At 31.0% G+C, this 19,617-nt stretch overlaps 2 protein-coding genes across 2 annotated transcripts; both read left to right on the top strand.

Annotated features, from left to right (window-relative positions):
* The first annotated feature begins 4,240 nt into the window (after positions 1 to 4,240).
* LOC148177681 (uncharacterized) lies at positions 4,241 to 4,859 on the top strand. The gene is made up of 3 exons (XM_088032984.1): positions 4,241 to 4,337; positions 4,395 to 4,586; positions 4,638 to 4,859. The coding sequence occupies exons 1-3, from the start codon at positions 4,262 to 4,264 to the stop codon at positions 4,781 to 4,783; spliced, it is 414 nt and encodes a 137-aa protein (XP_087889110.1). The 5' UTR covers positions 4,241 to 4,261; the 3' UTR covers positions 4,784 to 4,859.
* Positions 4,860 to 7,819: 2,960 nt separating this feature from the next.
* Positions 7,820 to 16,814, top strand: Dbx (homeobox protein Dbx). Its single transcript, XM_088032564.1, has 4 exons — positions 7,820 to 8,427; positions 12,654 to 12,803; positions 12,851 to 13,074; positions 16,402 to 16,814. The coding sequence occupies exons 1-4, from the start codon at positions 7,992 to 7,994 to the stop codon at positions 16,708 to 16,710; spliced, it is 1,119 nt and encodes a 372-aa protein (XP_087888690.1). The 5' UTR covers positions 7,820 to 7,991; the 3' UTR covers positions 16,711 to 16,814.
* The last annotated feature ends 2,803 nt before the right edge of the window (positions 16,815 to 19,617 follow it).

The following is a 19,617-nucleotide window of genomic DNA, read 5'->3' as shown; positions in this document are numbered from 1 at the left end:
TCATAACTCAGTTATTTGTAGACCGATCTTAACAAGTCTTACCTTTTTGGATTCTACATGGAATTCTGCGTAAAATGAGCACCAATTCTTTATTATTGCTTCACAAATAAGCGAGATATCGACCGTGTCTGAATTAGAGACCGAATCTCAGATCGGTAGGTCAAATAGTTTACGAGTGGCGGTCAAAAAGACGAAAAATTCAAAATTTTCTATAGTGTAAACAAAATAAATTACCCCAAAAAATCTAGCACCAATTTTGGATATCTTAGAACGGAACCACATTTTTCTGTCTGGACCCCTAAATATTACATAGCATCAAATTTTCCAATTTTCTTTTAGATTCTGATTACAAATTCGATCGGAACGGATTCCATCCAGTAAAGTTTTCGCATCTTTGATAGCTTCAGCATCGTCTTCACTGTTTTATATTTGCGGATTTCGCTAAATTCCTCGCAATTTTTTGTCCCTGGAACTTTTTTTTAGTCATCGCTTCCCGAAGCGTATAATTTAAACATACGATTGTGTATTGTCAGTGGCACCCTTTCCATCCGCAGACTTGCGAGTTTTGTGCTGTGGCCGAGCACAAGCACCAACAAGAAAAAAATCCTCGTTTAACCAACCAGAAATCGGCACATCGAGCTTGTAAATTCCTTTGATATAAATTAAATTAAGTGCCAACGGTCCGCATTGGTCGTGCCCCCACCTCCACGAGAAAAAATTCACCACTCGACTGAAAAAAATAGCACTCGGGAAAACAAGTGAATTATATTTTCCGGATATAAAAAATCATTGATTTACTGCAAACTTGAGGGCATTAAGTGGGGGTGAATCCAGAACCAATGAAAATAGATTATAAGCAAGGCCCGCCTTTATCAAATGCTCTCTTATACTTTTATTTCATTTTTATGAGCGCGGCGCTTTTAAATCCCTACCAAAAGCTCCGGTTTGGTTTTGATCCGGGAAAAAGTGGATGTTTTCCGCTACGTATCGTTACGGTGAGGTTCTTGAGATGTACGGACATAATTCAGCTGAAATCGGATCGATGAAAGGCATGAGATGGTGGATAATGCTATCGTTGTCAAATAACACCAGATGGTGACGGCTTATATCTTTACTCGGAAGGAAACGGACGAAAAACTTTAGGGGCAGTGTGCTCGTTTTGACAGCAATTTTTAACGGAAACTTATCGCGATTTATGGATGTTTTTATTTTTGTAAAATTGCAATCGTTCTATTTCTATACGAGTCTCCAAAAAGAATGCCAAAGGTGGAGTTAACAAGTTTTGCCTACCTAATTTATCTTGGGGGAACAAAACAATGAAATCTAGAGGAGTTCCAGAGCAAGGAAGAAGACTTTTTGAAATTTCGTTACTTTGGACAGTTTTAATGCTAAAATAATGAAATTATAAGGAATTATTACGTTGGTCCTTTTTGTTAATTATGCTAAATTTAACAATTTTAGAACACATTTTGACTGTATTCAAACCAAAAACTTTAATTTTTGCAATAGGCCAAAAACTGCCAGAATTAGAAGCAAAAGGACAAAAATTTCGATTTTTTTTTATTTGTCGTCAAAATAAAAATTTCTAAAATTCGTTTCATTTGCTCTAAAATTCTGAGATTTGGCCCAGTCTATAAGTAAATCAAAGAGAGTGTCTTCACGAAACTTGATATCCATAGCCCAAAAACTGCCTCACTTACAGGCGAAAAAACAAAAATTTTGATTTTTTTAATTGTCTATCAAATAAATCTTTTAAAATTTGCTATGTTTGGTTTAAAATTACGAGATTTGGCAAAATCACTAAACATATAAAGTGTCTTCGCAAAATTTTATATTTATATCACAAAAAATGCCAAAATTATAAATAAACATCTATAAATAGATCAAAGATAGTGTTTTCACCAAATTTTATTAAAACAGCACAAAAACGGTCAGAATTACAGGCGAAACTACAAAATTTTGACTATCCTAAATACAAAAATTTTCAAAATTAGTTTCATTTGCTCCAAAATTCTGAAATTTGGCAAAATCACTAAACAGATAAAGTGTCTTCGCAAAATTTTATATTTATATCACAAAATATGCCAAAATTATAAAACAAAAAGACAAAAATTTAGATTTTTTATTCGTTCCCTTAAACAAAATGCTAAAAATTATTTCTTTTGTTCTAAAATTACGAAATTTGGCGCAATTTATGCAGAGGTCAAAGAAAATATTTCTACCAAATCTCATTGCAAAACTCCCAGAATTTTAGGCCAAATTTTGATTTTTTTGTTCGTTCTTAAAATAAAAATTTCCAAAATTTGTTTCATTTGCTCTAAAATTCTGAAATTTGAAAAAAATTATAAACAGATAAAATAGAGTGTCTTCGCAAAATTTGATATTTATATCACAAAAATTGCCAGAATTATAAACAAAAGGACAAAAATTTCGATTTTTTTTATTCGTTCCTTAAAACAAAATTCTAAAAATTGTTTCATTTGTTCTAAAATTACAAAATTTGGCGCAATTTATAAATAGGAAAGATAATATCTTCATCAAATTTCATTGCAATAGCTCAAAAACTCCCAGAATTACAGGCAAAATTTTTTTTGTTCGTTCTCAAAATAAAAATTTCCAAAATATGTTTCACTTGCTCTAAAATTCTGAGATTTGGCAAAACCTATAAACAAATAAAATTGAGTATCTTCACAAAATCTTATATTTATAACACAAACATTGCCAGAATTATAAACAAAAGGACAAAAATTTTTTTTTTTTCTATTCGTTCACAAAAACAACATTCTAAAAATTATTCATTTTGTTCTAAAACTACGAGATTTGGTGCAACTTATAAATACGTAGATTAAAAAGACTATTTCCACCAAATTTCATTGCAATAGCACAAAACTTGTCAGAATTACTAGCAAAACTACAAAAATTTGTTTATTTTATTTGTACTCAAAATAAAAAAAATTAAAAAATATTTTTTTTGCTTTAAAATTCTGAGATTTGACGCAGTTTATAAACAAATTAAAGAGAGTATCTTCACCAAATTTAGTTGTAATAGCTCGGAAACTGCCAGAATTACAGATAAAAGAACAAAAATTTCGAATTTTTTATTCGTCTACTAAAAAAAAATTTTTAAATTTGTTACGTTTAATCTAAAATTACGAAAAATGAGTGCAATCTATAAATACATCAGTAAGAGTATTTTCACCAAATTTCATTGCAATACCACGAAAACTGCTAAAAATACAAGCAGAACTGCTAAAATTTGGATTTTTTTATTTCTCCTCAAAATAAAAATTTCCAAAATTTTTTTTATTACCTCTAAAGTTTATAAACAGATCAAAGAGAGTGTCTTCTCCAAATTTTGTTCCAATAGCACAAAGACTCCAAATTACAGGCAAAAATTTTGTTTTTTTTTTTATTTCTTCCCAAAATAACAATTAACCGTGTGCCATAACTTGGACAGATTTAAATTTAAAACGCTAAATTTTGATTAAATTAATACTATTATACTGTGCATTAACTGGGCTAAATATTAGAGCAAGAAACTGATTTTTTTGGAGTTTTTAATTTTATACGTACCAAAAATTTCGATCAATTTGTATAAAATTCCGTTACTTGGATAGTTTTAATACCAAAGCAATGAAATTTGGAGAAATTATTACTTTATTACTATTTATTAAAAATGTTAAATTTCAAAATTTTTAGAGCAAGAAATAGATTTTTTTGGAATTTTAATTTTATATCCGTCAAAAATTTCGATGGTTTTCTATGAAATTCCGTAACTTGGACAGTTTTAATTCAAAAATCATGAAATTTGGAGAAGTTACTAGTCTAGTTTTATGTATTAAGTGTGTTAAATTTCAAAAATTTTAAAAAATAAAAACAATTCTTACAATTTTTTTTTCAAAATCAAAAATTTGCACCATCTTCCATACAACTTCGTAACTTTGCCAGTTTTACTCCGAAGACAATAATCTAATTATTAATATAATAATAATAAATCCAAAGTGTCAAATTGATTCGTAAAATTGTACGGTATCTTCCACTGCTGATTCACCTTTAAAAAATGGCAACAAAACCTACAAAAAAAATAGTTAAGCCGAGTAATCCACTATGTCATAATTAAAATGACTTTCTTATCACTAATTCTGAAAAAAAGTCGGAACGTCGCACGTTCCCCGATAAAGAATCTTGAATAAATTTGAAAATTCCTTCCTCGCATGTGTATAAATAAGAGCCAGTCCACAATCCTGCCATCAAACAAACCATGGCTTTCAAAATTGTTGTGCTTCTTGTGCTAATAGCCGTTGCAATCGAAGGTTACAAATCCAGGGACAACAATGGTAAGTTTTTTTAAAAATTGTCAGTCATTTTACCATCGATTTCTTATTTCTTAACAGAAAGCGGTACTGGTCCTGTTAACGAAAATGGTGATCAAGATGCAACAACAGAAGGCGGAGGTGGTCCGGAAAGTACTGACAGTGGCGTTGGTGACAACTCTCAGGGAACTTACACAACACAACAAGGAGATTGCACTTGTACTTGTCAATCGTCGCCACCAACGCCAACGGCTGTTGAAGACAAGCATAAAGGTTGAAATTGTAACAAACGGAGGTAATTGCAACTTAAAAGGTTTTTTTTAGGGGTTGCTAAACATTTGCACCATGCTAAACATTACGTTGCCCATCATTTGAGGTCCAATCATCAGGCTAAAGAAAAATCTTTTGGGAATCATGCGAAACATGGGGAAGGAAAAGCGCATCATGCGAGACAACATGAACACAATTAATGATATTTCAATTGTGATAAAAAATGTAATTATTTAATTTGGGGGTGTAGGTGAATAAAAAATGGTTTAAAAGTAATACTTGTTTAATTTAAAAGTAGTAAATAGAAGGAAAAAAAGAAATTAAAATCTACTGGATTTAAAGAATTTGCTTAAATACAATAATTTTATACGACTCAAAAATTACGATCATGTTTTATAAAATTCCGTGACTCGGACAGTTTTAACTCTAATTCTATGAAATTTGGAGAAATTATTACACTACTCCTATTTATGGACTGCACTAAATTTTGAATTTTTAGAACTAGAAAGAAATTTTTAAGAAATTTTGATTTTATTCAAACCAGAAACTCATAGCTTTCAATAAAGTTTTGTAATGTGGACAATTTTAGCTTAAAAACAGTGAAATTTAAAGGAATAACTACTTTAGACACGTTTATTGACTGCACTAAATTTCAAAATTCTAGGTCAAGAAAGAAAATTTTTTGACATTTTCAAATTCAGACGAATCAAAAATTTCGGTCTTTTTCTATGAAATTCCATATCTTGGGCACTTTTAATTCAAATACAATGAAATTTATAGAAAACATTGTTTTGATACTGCTGATTAACTGGGCTTAATTTTAACATTTTGGAGCAAGAAAAAGATTTGTTTTTAATTTTTAATTTCATACGAACCAAAAATTTCAATCGTTTTCTATAAAATTTCGTAATTTGCACAATTTTAAGTCTAAAGCAATAAAATTTGGAAAAATTATTACTTTGGTAGAGTTTATTAGCTGTCTAAATTTTCAAAATTGCGAGATAAGGCAGACATTTTTTAGAAATTTTGATTATTATTCAAACCGAAAATTGTTACCGTGATCTAGAAAGTTTCATGACTTGGACAGTTTTAGCTTTAAAACTGTGAAATTTGGAAGAATTACTACTTTAGACATGTTTATTGACTGTGCTAAATTTTAAACTTTTAAAGCGATTTTTTTTTATTTTTGGTTTTACGATCGATTGTTTTCTATACAATTCCGTAGCTTAAACAATTTTACTTTTAGAACAACAAATTTGAAAAAAATATTACTTAAGTTTAGTTTATAAAATGCGTTAAACTTCAAAATTTTACATCAAGAAACAAATTTATTATAAATGTTTTATTTGATGGGAATTAAAAATTGGCATTGCTTTCTATAAAAATTCGTAACTTAGACAGTTTTGATTTTAATACAATAAAATTTGAAGAAACTATTGTTTTGGTCCTGTTTATTAACTCTCCAAATTTTCAAAATTGTAAAATAAGCCAGTTTTTTTTAGAAAATTTGATTATTATTCTAACCAAAAATTTTTCTGTAAAATCAGAGTGTACTTTTCAATCATCATTTCATGGGACTGTACTTTGAAGTTTGTTGTCAATGTCAGTTCAGTTTGTCTAATTTTAGTTTACCTTAGAGAACTTCTTAGTGTCTTGTTGAAACTTCCCAATGCAGAAATTATCTATTTCTTACGCTTTCTTGCAGAGTGAGTCGAAATTAATGATTTCATTTTGAAATTTTGGCATTATAATTGGCAAATGTCCATTTGGTCACCAATCTCACCAACTGTTCTGTTTAGAGTTATTTTTTATCGCCAACCCTAGTAACTTTTATGTTTTGTGAATAGATATTAAAAAGAGTTTTTTTTCATTTTTTTCATACAATTTTAAAATTGCTTAAAAATTCGTAACTTAGAGAGTTTAATTCAAAAACAATATAAAATTTGGAAAAATACTGTTTTAATTCGGTTTACTTGTGTACAAAATTTCAAAATTCCAGAGCAGGAGCAGAAGATTGTTTAAAATTTTAAATTTTATACGAACAAAAAATTTCGTTTGATTTCTATAAAATTCCGTAACTTTGACAGTTTTAATTCTGAAACAATAAAATTAAAAGAAAATATTACTTAGGTACTGTTTATTAACTGTACTAAATTTCAAAAGTTTCGGACAAGACAGACAATCTTTAGATTCAATTTTATTCAAAGCAATTTTTTTTTCTTCATGTCTTAGTTTCAAGTTCCATAACTTAAAAAGTTTCAACTCTATTACAATGAAATTTAAAAAAATTATTAGTTTGGTCCCGTTCTTTAACTGTGCCAAATTTCAAAATTTTAGAGCAACAACGAGAATTTTTGGAAATTTTCAATTTTATGCGAACTAAAACTTCTCACCGTATCCTCTAAAGTTCCGCAACTTGAACAGTTCTAATTCTAATTCAATGAAATTTGGAGGAATTATTACTTTAGTTCTGTTTATTATCCATGCAAAATTTCAAAATTTTCGGACAAGACAGAGATTTAATCTAGACTAAAAATCTTCACCGCGTTTTGTTAAAGTTCCGTAACTCGAACAACGAAATTTGCAGGAATCCGATAATAATTCTGATAATTCTGAAAGATTCCCCATTTCTCCCCAGTTTCCCTTGCAATAAACTCCCTTTCCCCTCCGTCCATTTATAAACCATCGTCCCGCTGAAACTTTTTAAATCAACAAAATTTCGTTTTTTTTCACGAATCGGCATTGTTCTGCCGTTGACGGCTGTCGTTCATAATGATATGAGCAAAATTTCCCTCGGCTTTATTACATTACATCCAGCTGTAAATATTTGAAAATATTGCTAACATTTTGTTTCCGACTGTTCATAATTTGATTGCAATGTCAATCATGTCGTTAAATTAATGAACCGTTTTCAGGCATCACATTTCAGTTATTAATTTCGTTTCCGGTACTTAATTGACAAATCGGAAATAAAAAATGCGTAATTGTCAACACGCGGCCATTTTAAAAGATGAAAAAATTACAAGCCCATCGCGAAGGAAATTTATGAATAATCACATAAATAATGTAATGATGATGAAATGCTGCAATAATTTCAGACAAATAGAGCTTATAAAACATGAATTTAAGGTTGGGAGTACAATAAAATAAAGATAAAGAAAGGACCACCCCTCATAGAGTTAAGCACCTCCCCTTTTAGAACTTCAAGGGTGGTTTTCGTCAAATATATCAGTTATATTTAGCCCTCTGCGCAAAGAGAAACGTTGCGAAGCTTTATATTCATACAGTTTCAGTAGCGACACATTTTTTACGTGCGTTTAAACCCTCAAATTTTTCAATCAAAACCCCACGTGTGATTTAATTAATTTAAAATGACTGTCACAAACAAATCGTGAATAATTTTTTACAATGTTTCACAACACGCTCCACTTGATGAACCAGAAAATGTTGAAAAGTTTCAACAACAACACCAGTCCGTTTTCCATGGAAAACCTCCTTTCCAACGGGAAAATCTCGCCGGAAAACTTGGAAATCAACATCGATAAGCAAGAGGAAGCCGAACAGAAATTTGGTCAAGACTTGAAGAGCTCGTTGAGCCCCACTGAGACTACAAGGAGCGAAGGTGAAAGCGATCGGTTGACACCTGATAAAAATGACGTTTTTTTGAGGTTTAATAGTTGCTTGAAAAATCGGATTTGTTCGAATTGTGGACGGTTAGAGTGCAATTTCTTGCAGTGTAGAATTAATAGTGATATTAAGGACACGAAGCCTGTACTTAAATTTAGTGTGAGTGCAATATTGGGCGATGAACATCACCAACAGCAGAGGAATAACCAACAGAATGGTAAGCGAAAGACTGAACTGTTACGAACAACAGACTATTAGCACAAAGCTACTTCAACAAGTTTGGAAGTTTTAATAGTAATCTAAAGTTGGGGAACTAGGAATGCAACAATTCCTCCCAATGGAACGTTTATCTAGATCCAGATATTTGTGCAATCGAAAAGATTTTTTTTTGAAAATGCTGCACTGGCGCCATGTGAAATGTTATGAAGAAGACAATGACTTAGATTGTTCAGTTTTTAAATTATAAGTCTTATTTTATTTCTTCTAGTTTTATAAATATTTGGCAACATTTGTATGGCATTTACGTAGAAAAATCTACAAAAAAATTATTAAATTAAGTAAAGTTTCATTGTAAATTAAATTCCACAAAAAAAGATTTAGTTTTTCGTAGTATTTTTAAAAATTCGTATTTTTTTTTAATTCTTGGATATTTAAAAAAATCTTGTTGTTGCCCTTGGAAGAACCAAAACGTTTATTTAAAAGTTTTAAGTTTTTAAGGCACTAATAACAATTAGAAATTTTATTAAAGAAAAATTGATTTGTTTCCCCAATAAGTATTTAAAAAATTTCTTTAATTTAGATCTGCGACTATTTGGCAAAATAAGGGAAAATTAAACTAGTAAAATTCCATAAAAAACAAATCTCATGGAAAATGATGGAAATTAATAGTAAATATTTTATAAAAAAATTGATTTTAATAATTGAGTTTGAAAATTTCTACTTTTTGTAGTTTTGTGAATATTTGGAAAATTTGTCGTTTCTATGTTCAGTGTTCAATAAGATAATGGTAAAATTTTATAAAACCCCAAGTTCAGTCTAAAATTAAATTTCTCACCAAAAAAGATCTGTTTTTCCGAACATTTTTAAAAATTCGTATTTTATTTAATTTCGTGGATATTTTAAAAATTCATTGTTGCTGCTTTTAGGAGGACCACTACAATTAAAAATTTTCAATAATTCAAGAAACTGATTTTTCTAACAAGAATAAAGAATAAAAAAAATAAATGGTTTGGTTTATTCGCGTAGTTAAAAAAAATATTTGTTCTATTTACTTCTATGAATATTTGGTCAAAGGGGAGAGAAAATTAAATTACTGATGTTCTACAGAAAATATATTTAATAAAAATAAAAGTTAGATACATTATTTTAGTTTTATTTAGATCAAAATAGATTTTAGAAATGATGAATTATTTTTGAAAACTTCTCTATTTTTTGTAGTTATGTGAATATTTAAAAAAATCGTCGTCTCTGTGTTTATAAAGGCCAAATTTATGAAACAAATTTCAAACTTTGTGAAACTAAAACTATGAAAGAATAAAATTTTAGAAACTAAATTTTGCTTTTCCGAATATTTTTAAAAATTCATTTTTTTAATTCTGTGGAATTTATTGTTTATACTCACATAGAAGAAACTATTAGAAAATTGTAAATACCCAAACAACAAATTTAAACTATAAGTTTTTTATTTTAAAAAATGATTTAGTTTATTTGCAATATTTTCAAAATTTTGTATTTTTTCTATTTATTTCTTTATTTACGAAATATAATTTAGCTCAAGCTGTAAAATGTTTAATTTCTGCCTAAAGCGTCAAATTTATTAGAAACTTATTATTATTTCGTAATAAAAATTAAATACGAATATTTTATTTAAAAATAGATTTGGATCACTTTTGAAAATTTCTATTTTATTTATTCTTGTAAATATTTAAAAATTTTGTTGTTTCTGTGTTTATGAAAAGCAAATCTATGAGACAAACTTCAAATTGCGCGAAATTAAGACTTTTACGAACAAGTAGAAATTTTAGAAAAATTTTATTATGATTATGATCTTTCCTAACATTTTTTTTAATTTATCTTTTTTTTTTTAAATTCTGTGAATATTTAAAAAAGTTATAGTATGTACCCTCAGACGGTTCAAAACTATTCGAAATTTGTAAGTATTCAAACATCTAAAAAAAATTAGAAATTTTTTATTAAAAAATAATTTGGTTCAGTACCAATATTTTCAAGAAATCGTATTTCCTCTATTTCGTTTTTTATTTAAAGAATATGTATTTAGCAAAAGGAGCAAATCTATAAAGTGGTTAAATTTTACTAAAGGATGCAATTTTATTAGGAATTTATTGTTATTTGATAATCGAAATGAAATCAGAGCTAATAATAATTTAAAATTAAATTTAATTCGCTTTTGAAAATTTCTATTTCATTTAGTTCTATAAATATTCGAAAAACTCGTTGTTTCTGTGTTCAGAAAAGACAAATTTATGAGATAAATTCCTAATTCTGCAAAATTGAGGCTTCTATGAAAAAATAAAATATTCGATAAATATACTTATCATTTTGCTCTATTCTAATAATAATAATAAATAATAAAAATTGGGAAAATCTAAAGACCTAAAATTATTCAAAGGTTCCAAAGCAACCAAACACAATCAAAAATTTCAGACACACACTAAATTTAAAAAACGCTGCAAAAAGCAAAGGCGACTCCAAAGAAACCAACATTCAAATTTCAAAAATTTGAAAACTGGATTTTTTATTTTGGACTTTAGAGAGCATAAAAAATAAGCAGCAAAATTGATTAATTCAAAACGTTCAAAGTTTAATTAGATCACAGAATTGGAGTGGATTTGAAGTATTCACGGTATTCAAAGTCTTATTTTTCTTTTATTTTTTCTTTTCTCAAATTCTGCACGCCAATTGTAGAATCTGAGTCGAAGCAAAAACTTCCCATTCCATCCACTGAATCTCAACATTTTTTATTTATCTGTGTCTCCGAAGAATAAAAGAGCGCCCGAAAAAAGTTATTGTAGCGCATTGTCAGATTTATTGCCGTGAAAGGGCCAGTCGTACCAACATCATAAAACGAATAGTCCTCGGGGGCTTTCCTAAATCCCTCCGGTAAATATTCCAACAGCTCAATACGGATTAACCATTGTGTGGATACAATGAGCTGGTTTGTTGAACATTATAAATAGATAGCCACATAATGGGATGTTTTTACAAGGTGTTAGAAAAATTGGGGATGTTTTTCTTCAGCCGTTTGCTTGACTTAATCGTTTAGAATAATATACGTGTGGTCCGGAACACAATAGAGGGTAAAAAACGCTCTGATACAATTTGAAAAAACATTGTTGCTTGAGGGGGATGAAAACCCACGATTTTAATTATCCCTGTGCAATTGTCACTTTCCGGAAAATCCCCGGAAAACCTCTTTTCTCGCCTCTCACACACAGCAAATATTTCCATCGTCACCCCTCCGGTGACATTTATATCCGGCCCCATTCGCACCCTTTTAAAATAATCTTTGAAAGTGCGCCGACCGCATTTCTCGAATATCGGCTCGTCGTTCGTTCGTACCCTCAAACATTCCTCTGATTTATGTGATATCTCAACATCTGAATAGCGCAAAATAAAATCGGGAATATTCCTCCGGAGTCAATTTATTCCCGGATTTAGCATTCGAAACGCGCCGTTTGAATTAATACGTGTAAATGCGCGGCATGTTTTTTCGACAGGGCTCGGAAAAGATTTAGTTTGGGGTTGGAGGATTCAAACCCTTAATGTTAGAGGACGGAAGGGCGGCCGTGTGCAGGGTAGCTAAGTGCCGTGCCAGATGACGCTGCTCAAATCAACCCCTTGTAGTACGAACCGCCGTCTTGCGCGAGCGGACAGAGACGTAAACAAAGTTGCCGCCGACGGACTTTTCGATCAATTCCACAGGGGATGGCACCACCACCACGTCCTAAACCCAATTTACATACAGCAGCCTTAAGCTTAGGCCGTTTTTCAGGCGCTATTTCAAATTTCGCGCCAAAAAAATCACAACATTGGGGCACAAGTCGCTCCTTGGGGTACACCAATTCCAGTGTAGTCCACCGAAAAATGCGGATTTTAATTCTGAAAAAATTATGATTTCCTCGGCGAAATGGTGGAGGCGCCGGGCGAACCGCGTTTATCCGCAGACGGGCCGCCGGAGGTAATCCGCCGCCCCCAACCCCCTCGCTGGCCCTTGAACTCGCACACAGCGCACCCGACATGAATATCTCGTGGTGTAAATTGGGCACTTGAAGGCATCCAGCGTTGCCACGGCAACTCCCGGAGGGCACACTTGGCGAAGGTGGTGAAGTGTGTGACGTCGTTTCCTCCTCGGGTGGCGCCTCCAGCCTTTCACGCCGCCGTTGATTGTGTCAACACCGCCGATTTACGATTTATGCTTTTCAGAGAATCTCCTCCACGTCACCCCGCCGAGTCTGCTCGGACTGTCCTACCTCAGCAACCATTCGACGTCGATAGCCAAGCCGGTGGCGAGTCGGCCGCATTTCAATCCGCATTTGTTGCTGGCGCATTGCAGGCCGCAGCCGTACTTAACAGGTAAAGGAAGACGAAGAAGTGGAGGATTTTACTGAGTTTTTTGATAGTTACGACGCCGGTGTCTGGGACGCAGTCCGCGGTGTTTCCGCTTCCTGGGACTTTCCCATGGGCGCACAGCGGGAGAGGGAAGCCTCGACGGGGGATGATGCGACGGGCGGTTTTCAGCGACCTCCAGAGGAAAGGGCTCGAGAGGAGGTTTCAAATACAGAAATATATCAGCAAGCCGGACAGGAAGAAACTGGCTGAAAAACTGGGCCTTAAAGATAGTCAAGTGAGTATGGAAAAAATAAATCTGTTCGTATCAGATGAACGACCCTTGTTAGGGTGCCATCAGAAACATATGTTACAGATCTAACACAGTGGTTATAATAGTGGAGAGTCGGAAAACAGGGGGAGGAATCTATTATGCCATCGATCAATCCAGGGGCGGATTAAGAAACGATGCTTTTCTTGTTTAGGGCTAATTAATTTATGGAGGGAAATGAGGAAATCTATTAAAATGGCGATAGAAAAAAAGTGGAAAAACTTAAAGTTTAAACTTCGCAGTTTCTAAACTCCATACTTCTTTGATTCTGAAAACTTTAGGTTTCTAATTTTATAGCCTCTGACACAAATTTTCCCTTTTTTTGAGCCCCAAAAATTAAGTTTTCCAGTCAATTCCACAATCAAATTTTGAACTTTTAAGTTTTATTTCATTGTCACGAAGAGTTTTTATGTTTCTCAGTAAAGATTTCTGAGAATGCATCGTCTCAGATTTTAAAAATATTGTAAATTTTGGACTCTCAGATTCTTCAGTAAAAAGGCGGTTTCTTAAATTTGATTTTAGGATTTTAAGTGTTCTGAAAAGCTCAGTCTATTTCTCAGTTTTCCTTTGATTTTTAGATTCAGATATTTTAGATAATTCTTAGATTTCAATTCTTCGCCTGTCATTTTCAAGTTTTCAAGATTTTTTTGAATTTTTGGATTTTTGGATTCTGCAATAAAGACGTTTTTAAATTCTAAAGTTTTGATAAATTTGGCTATTTCTTAGATTTCATGGAATTTATCTTAAATTTTTAGGTTTTCAGCCCTAAATCTCTCACATTTTTCTTCGCATTTTTCGAGGCTTTGAGGAGGTGCCAAAATATTTAATAATTTTTTGTTATTATCTTGGATTTCGTAAATTTCCAGTTTTTTAGGTTTTCAAGTATTTAAATCTTCCAGAAATTTTCAGGTTTTAAAATCCCCAATTTTCGAGTTTCCAGTTTTCCGAATTTCAAAATTTTAAATCATTTCACTAGTCAACAACGTTAGGAGGAAATTTATACTGGAGCTGTGAAAAGTCATTTCTAAAGTAGAATTGTCTCCTGATTTTGAATCCAAAGCTTATTTTCCTCCAACAGGTCAGGACTTAGAGAAATTTGAAAAATAAGCTTTTTTTAGTACACTGCCTTCATTTTTCTTTTTTTGCAGTTTTTCTTATCCAGTTCCAAAATTATAGAACGATGTAATACATCATTGGAAAGTTAATTAAATACGCTTTCCAACCAACTACAGAAGTCAACGGGAAAGTTAGTTTTTTCCAAGATATTAAGGAAAAACTAACACAAATTTCTAAAAATAATCGGTTTTTTAAAACTTTTCGGTACTTTTATTAAAGAACTCTTAAATTAGTACTGTGATTTTCTAATGTGATACGTCAAAATAAAGGTTGATATTTCTGCTTTCTAACGCGGTATTAAACACGTTAATATCTCTTGTCATTTTGAAGTTACAGGACAAAGAATATAGAGCGGTTTTACGAAAAAAATCACGTTTTATAACTTTCAAAACTTTTGTAAACATTTTATTTTAATGTCCTCAAAATTGTAGTTTTGAGACAAATCTCCAGTTCCTTAAGAATTTTACCGGTCAGAATGAAAGACCATAGATAAAAATTCGGAGCAAATATTAAAAAGCTATCGGTTGATTTTTACTAATTAATAAATTTAAAGCCGTTGTCGTAATAATTTATCCAATTCTTTTTGTCTGAGATAAAATGTTCGTAAAATTTATAGTATCTTCATCGGTTTTCGTCACCAAATTGTCCGAAAAAAATTCAAACAAAGATGCAAGAAATAAATTTTCATTGACTTCCATCTCCAAATTTTGTGCTTAGTTTCCAACAGATTGAGAAGTTTCTGTGTTAAATAATTACCCATTGAGATTCCCAGGAAATTCTGAATAATTGCTTTTAATGATTTCTACTCTCTAATTTTTTGGGTGCACTAATAAGAAACTAAGAACTTTTCATCCTCAAGAAGTTTTCTAAAATTTATTATTATCATTAAAGTCATTTTAAAACTTTAATATGTGCCTAAAATTACGATTTTGTAAGCAACGGCATTTATTTTTTAATAAAATCGCAAAAAAATAACAAAAACAAAGGTTTTTTGTGACAATCTTCTCAATGTTTTTAGTCCTATAACTTCTAAACGAATCGAGTTACTAATGGATTTGTCAGCGCCCCAAGAAAACAAGATCTCAGTCTTTTCAATGATACATTACAATGAAAAATCGATGTAAAAATTTTTGAATTACATGCAAAATTGCGTATGAAAATGGCCAAAATCAGCGTTTTTTAAAACATGGGCTAAGTTTTAAAAAAAAATCATAAGAAGTACTAATCCTACCTGGAAGTTTTATACGTCGTTGGAAAGGTTATTAATTTGTCTTTATAAAAATGTGTCGAGCAGTTCCATACCTATCAAGTTTTCAAGAAAAACTAAAGAAAATTAATTTTTGTACAAAAATCATATTTCAAGAATATTTCTGAATCCGGATCTGGTGAGCTAAACGGACTCCAGATACAAAATTAGAAAGTCGTTTCACTTCAGAAAAGACTTTCCACTTCACCTGTACAATTTTCTTTTAATTATTTTAAATTTATTTCGCTTTTTGTAAACTTGTATTTTCAAATTTCCACCCCTTACGCCCGTACTGCCTTAATAAAACCAAAGAAACCCCAAACTAGGTATCGCCCTTATAATTACCCTCCTTTTGTTTAAATTCATATATCCGGCATCTCATCCCTAACTCCTGCCGGCCAGTTTATATCGCAACTTTTTCATCATAGGGGTGGCAATACGTTGTGATTTGAGAGAGTCCGACGAGGGTTGATAGAGGGGATGGTGCGATTCCTATTGGTTCACTTTCTTATATAATCTTCCAGAGCGATCCGCCTTTAGAAGTGTACGCATTTTCGACCCTAAAGACTCTTAAATACTCGTTTGAAATCATTTCCTTTACGATAAAATCCATTTTAATGGGATTTAATTGTGATTGCGATAAGGGTTGATTGTTTTATGCGACGTTGAGGGTTGTTTTAAAACAAAAGCTTTTTAACTAGGATTCGAGCCCGGGGAAAAAATCACAGTTTTGTGACAGAATGATAGTAATTTGATTGCAAGGGGTGGGTTTAATTAACCATAAAGTCTACATAACTAAAGTCATTATGAAAAGTTTATCGAGTTTTACCCTGCTTTATGTAGTCTCGTAAACTTTTTATTCGTTTTATTAAACCTTCATAAGAAGATAATTTTATTACACTGTTACCAACAGTAAGAAATCATCGTTTCAGGTGAAAATCTGGTTCCAAAACCGCCGAATGAAATGGCGCAACTCCAAAGAAAGGGAACTTCTCGCCGCCGGAGGATCCCGAGAGCAGACCCTCCCCAACAAGAATAATCCTCATCCAGATCTCAGCGACGCCGACGGCGACAAACCCAAGCTGGATCTGACAGACGTGCAGGATATTTCACCGGTGAATTCCCCCGACCGGGAAACGGGAAATAGAGGGCACTGTCATCCAGTGCAAAATTATCAGATCTACGATGGAGTGGATTATGATAGTTCGAATGATAGTGATGAAGAGATTAATGTTACATGATTTGTTTACTTTGAATTGTTGTATTTGATGTAAATATTGACAGGTGGGAATGACCGCCAGCACGTCGATGAGTGAGAAGAAAGTCATTGCACAATCATATTTTAACAACCATTTCATGTACATGTAAAAGTTTATTAAAATGATTTAAGGTATTGTAAATATTTGCAATGTATGTTTGAAGGATATTAAACGAGAATGAATGAGTTTTATTGAGTATATAAAGCTGTGCCTCCAAACAATTAATTGATTCCTAGAATCCAAAGCCTTTTGAAAATCTAGATAATTTTGAAAAGAATCTAGAATTTTGAGAAAAGAGAAGAAATGAAGCTATGAATCTAGCTCTAGATAACGAGGAATTGAAAGCTGGTAGATCTAGCATTTATAGCATTGAATCTAGACCAAGAAAATGCGCAGATAAAATGTAAAAAAATAACAAGTTCGATAATTTGAGAAAAAACTGATGAAGAAAGCTAGTGAAAGATCAAAGAGATCTAGAATTTAGAGAACATAAAATCTACTGCCTTTAGAATCTAAAAATTAAAAATTCTAAAAGATTTAAAAGATCTCAACAAGTTCGAAAAAAATCCAAGAGACCTAAGAATCAAAGAATATAAAGACTTTTAGAAATCTAGACAATTTGGGAAGAAAACGCAAAAGATTTTAATAATTTAAAATCTATAGAATGTAGAAAACATAGAGCTTTTCGACAACATAAGAAATCTAAAGAATCTAAAAAATGTAATAGATTTTGCTCTAGATAACTAGAAAATCGAGCATTAGTAAGGAATTTAAAAGATCAAGCATCTAGAGATTATAAAACGTATTGTCTCTAGAATATAGAAAATTCGGGAATAAAATGCTTAGAATCTATAGAATACAAAAATCTGACGTAGTTTAAAAAACCTAAAAATTAGAAAATCAAGAGCTTTTTAAAAATCTAGATAATTAGAGCAAATATTGCAACAGATTTAAATAATATAGAATCCAAAAAACATCAAAAACGAAAAGCGTCTTGAGAATGTACAAAATCTAAAAAATTTAAAGGATCAAAACAATTTAATAGATCTAGGTCTAAACAACAATAGAAAACTAGTAAAAAATCAAAGAGATCTAGAGAAAATAAAATCTACTGCCTTTAAAATCTAAAAGTTAAAAATTCGAAAAGATTTAATAGACCTCAACAAGTTCGATCAAAGATCTAAGAGATCTAGAAATAAGGGAATGTCATTTGGAAATGTAGACAATTTAGAAAAAGAATGAAAAAGATTTAGAGAATTTAAAATCTAGAGAATGTAGAAAACATAAAGCATCTCGAAATAAAATCTCTTTAAATCTTGCTCTACATAACAAAAAAAATTGAGGACTTGTAGAGGATATAAGAGATCTAAAAAATAGAGCTTACAAAATTTACTGTTTCTAGAATAACTTCAGCAAGTTCTGAAAAAATCTGAAAGATCTAAAATATAGAGAAAATATAGAGTCTTTTAAAAATCTAGATAAATTGAAAGGAAAATGTAGAATGAATCTAAAGAATTCAATTGATCTAGCTCTAAATAAGAAAAAAGTAAAGATCTAGTAAAGAACCTAAAAATCTAAAATCTAGACCATATAAAATCAACTGAGTCTAGAATCTAGAAAATTTGGAAAGAAAATACTAAAAACCTATAGAATTTAACGAATTTCACGTAATTTGAAGAAATTCTAAGAAAACTAGAAATCAGAGAATCAAGAACCTTTTAAAGATTTAGATAATTTGAGAAGATAATGCAAAAAAATGTAGAAAACAACGAGCGTCTCGAAAATGTTCAAAATCTAAAAAATTGAAAGGATTTCTAGCTCTAAAAACTAGTATAGTAGCAAAGAGATCTAGAATCTAGAGCATATAAAATCTAAATCAGTGTCTAGAATTTAGAAAATGCGGAGGAAAATTGTAAAGAATTAAAAGAACTTCTGCAAATATAAAAAATATCTACAAGTTCTAAAAACGGAAAAATGTAGAGGTATTTAAAAATCTAGATAATTTCGGAAAAAATGCAAAAGATTGAGATCATCTAGAATGTACAGAAAGTAGAAACATAAAACGTCTCTAAAATGTACAAAATTTTAAAAAATCTTTAAGGTTCAAAAGGATTTAGTTCTAAATAACTAAAAAATATACAGCTAGTAACGAATCTAATAGACCTAAAATCTAAAACATATAAGATCTGCGCCTAAAAACTACAAAATGCGGAAATTAAATCTAACAAGTCTAAAATATTTAAAGAGCCACAGTAAGTTAAAAAAAGATCTAAAAAAGCTAAAATCAAAAAATGTCAAACAATTTAAAAACAGAATGCAAGATTTAGATAATCAAGAATATAAAAAATGTAGAAAACGTGAGCGACTCCAGAATGTACAAAGTCTACAAAAACTAAAAGATTAAAAAAATCTAGTTTTAGATAACAAAAGAATTTAGAGCTAGTAAAAAATCTAATAGATCTAAAATCCAGAACACCTAAAATCTACTGTGTCTAAAACATAAAAAATGCGGAAATAAAATGTAAAAAGTCTAAAATATGTTAAGGGTCGCAACAAGTTTGAAAAAGACGAGAATTTAACGAATACGAAAATATCAAGCGGCTCGAGAATGTATAAAATCGAAAAAAATTTAAAGATCCATCTTTAGATAGAACTAGTAAAGGATCTAGAATCTAGAGCATACAAACTCCACTGCGTCTACAATCTAGAAAATGCAGAGATAAAATGATTAGAGAAGAGAATACACTAGAATAATCTAGAATCTAGAAAATGTAGTGTAAAGCAAATAGCGGTGCAGCTGTCACCTACCGACCGGTAGCTCAACCAACACTATTTCACAAATAGGAAACTGTAATTTTTTTCAGATTTATTTTTTTCACCATAGAAATA

Source organism: Gnatocerus cornutus, chromosome 3 (assembly GCF_029298725.1).
Source record: "Gnatocerus cornutus isolate USDA-ARS CGAHR chromosome 3, icGnaCorn1.1, whole genome shotgun sequence".
NCBI lineage: Eukaryota > Metazoa > Arthropoda > Insecta > Coleoptera > Tenebrionidae > Gnatocerus > Gnatocerus cornutus.
Note: the sequence above shows the minus strand (reverse complement) of the source record. Positions and strands in the feature narration are given on the sequence as shown.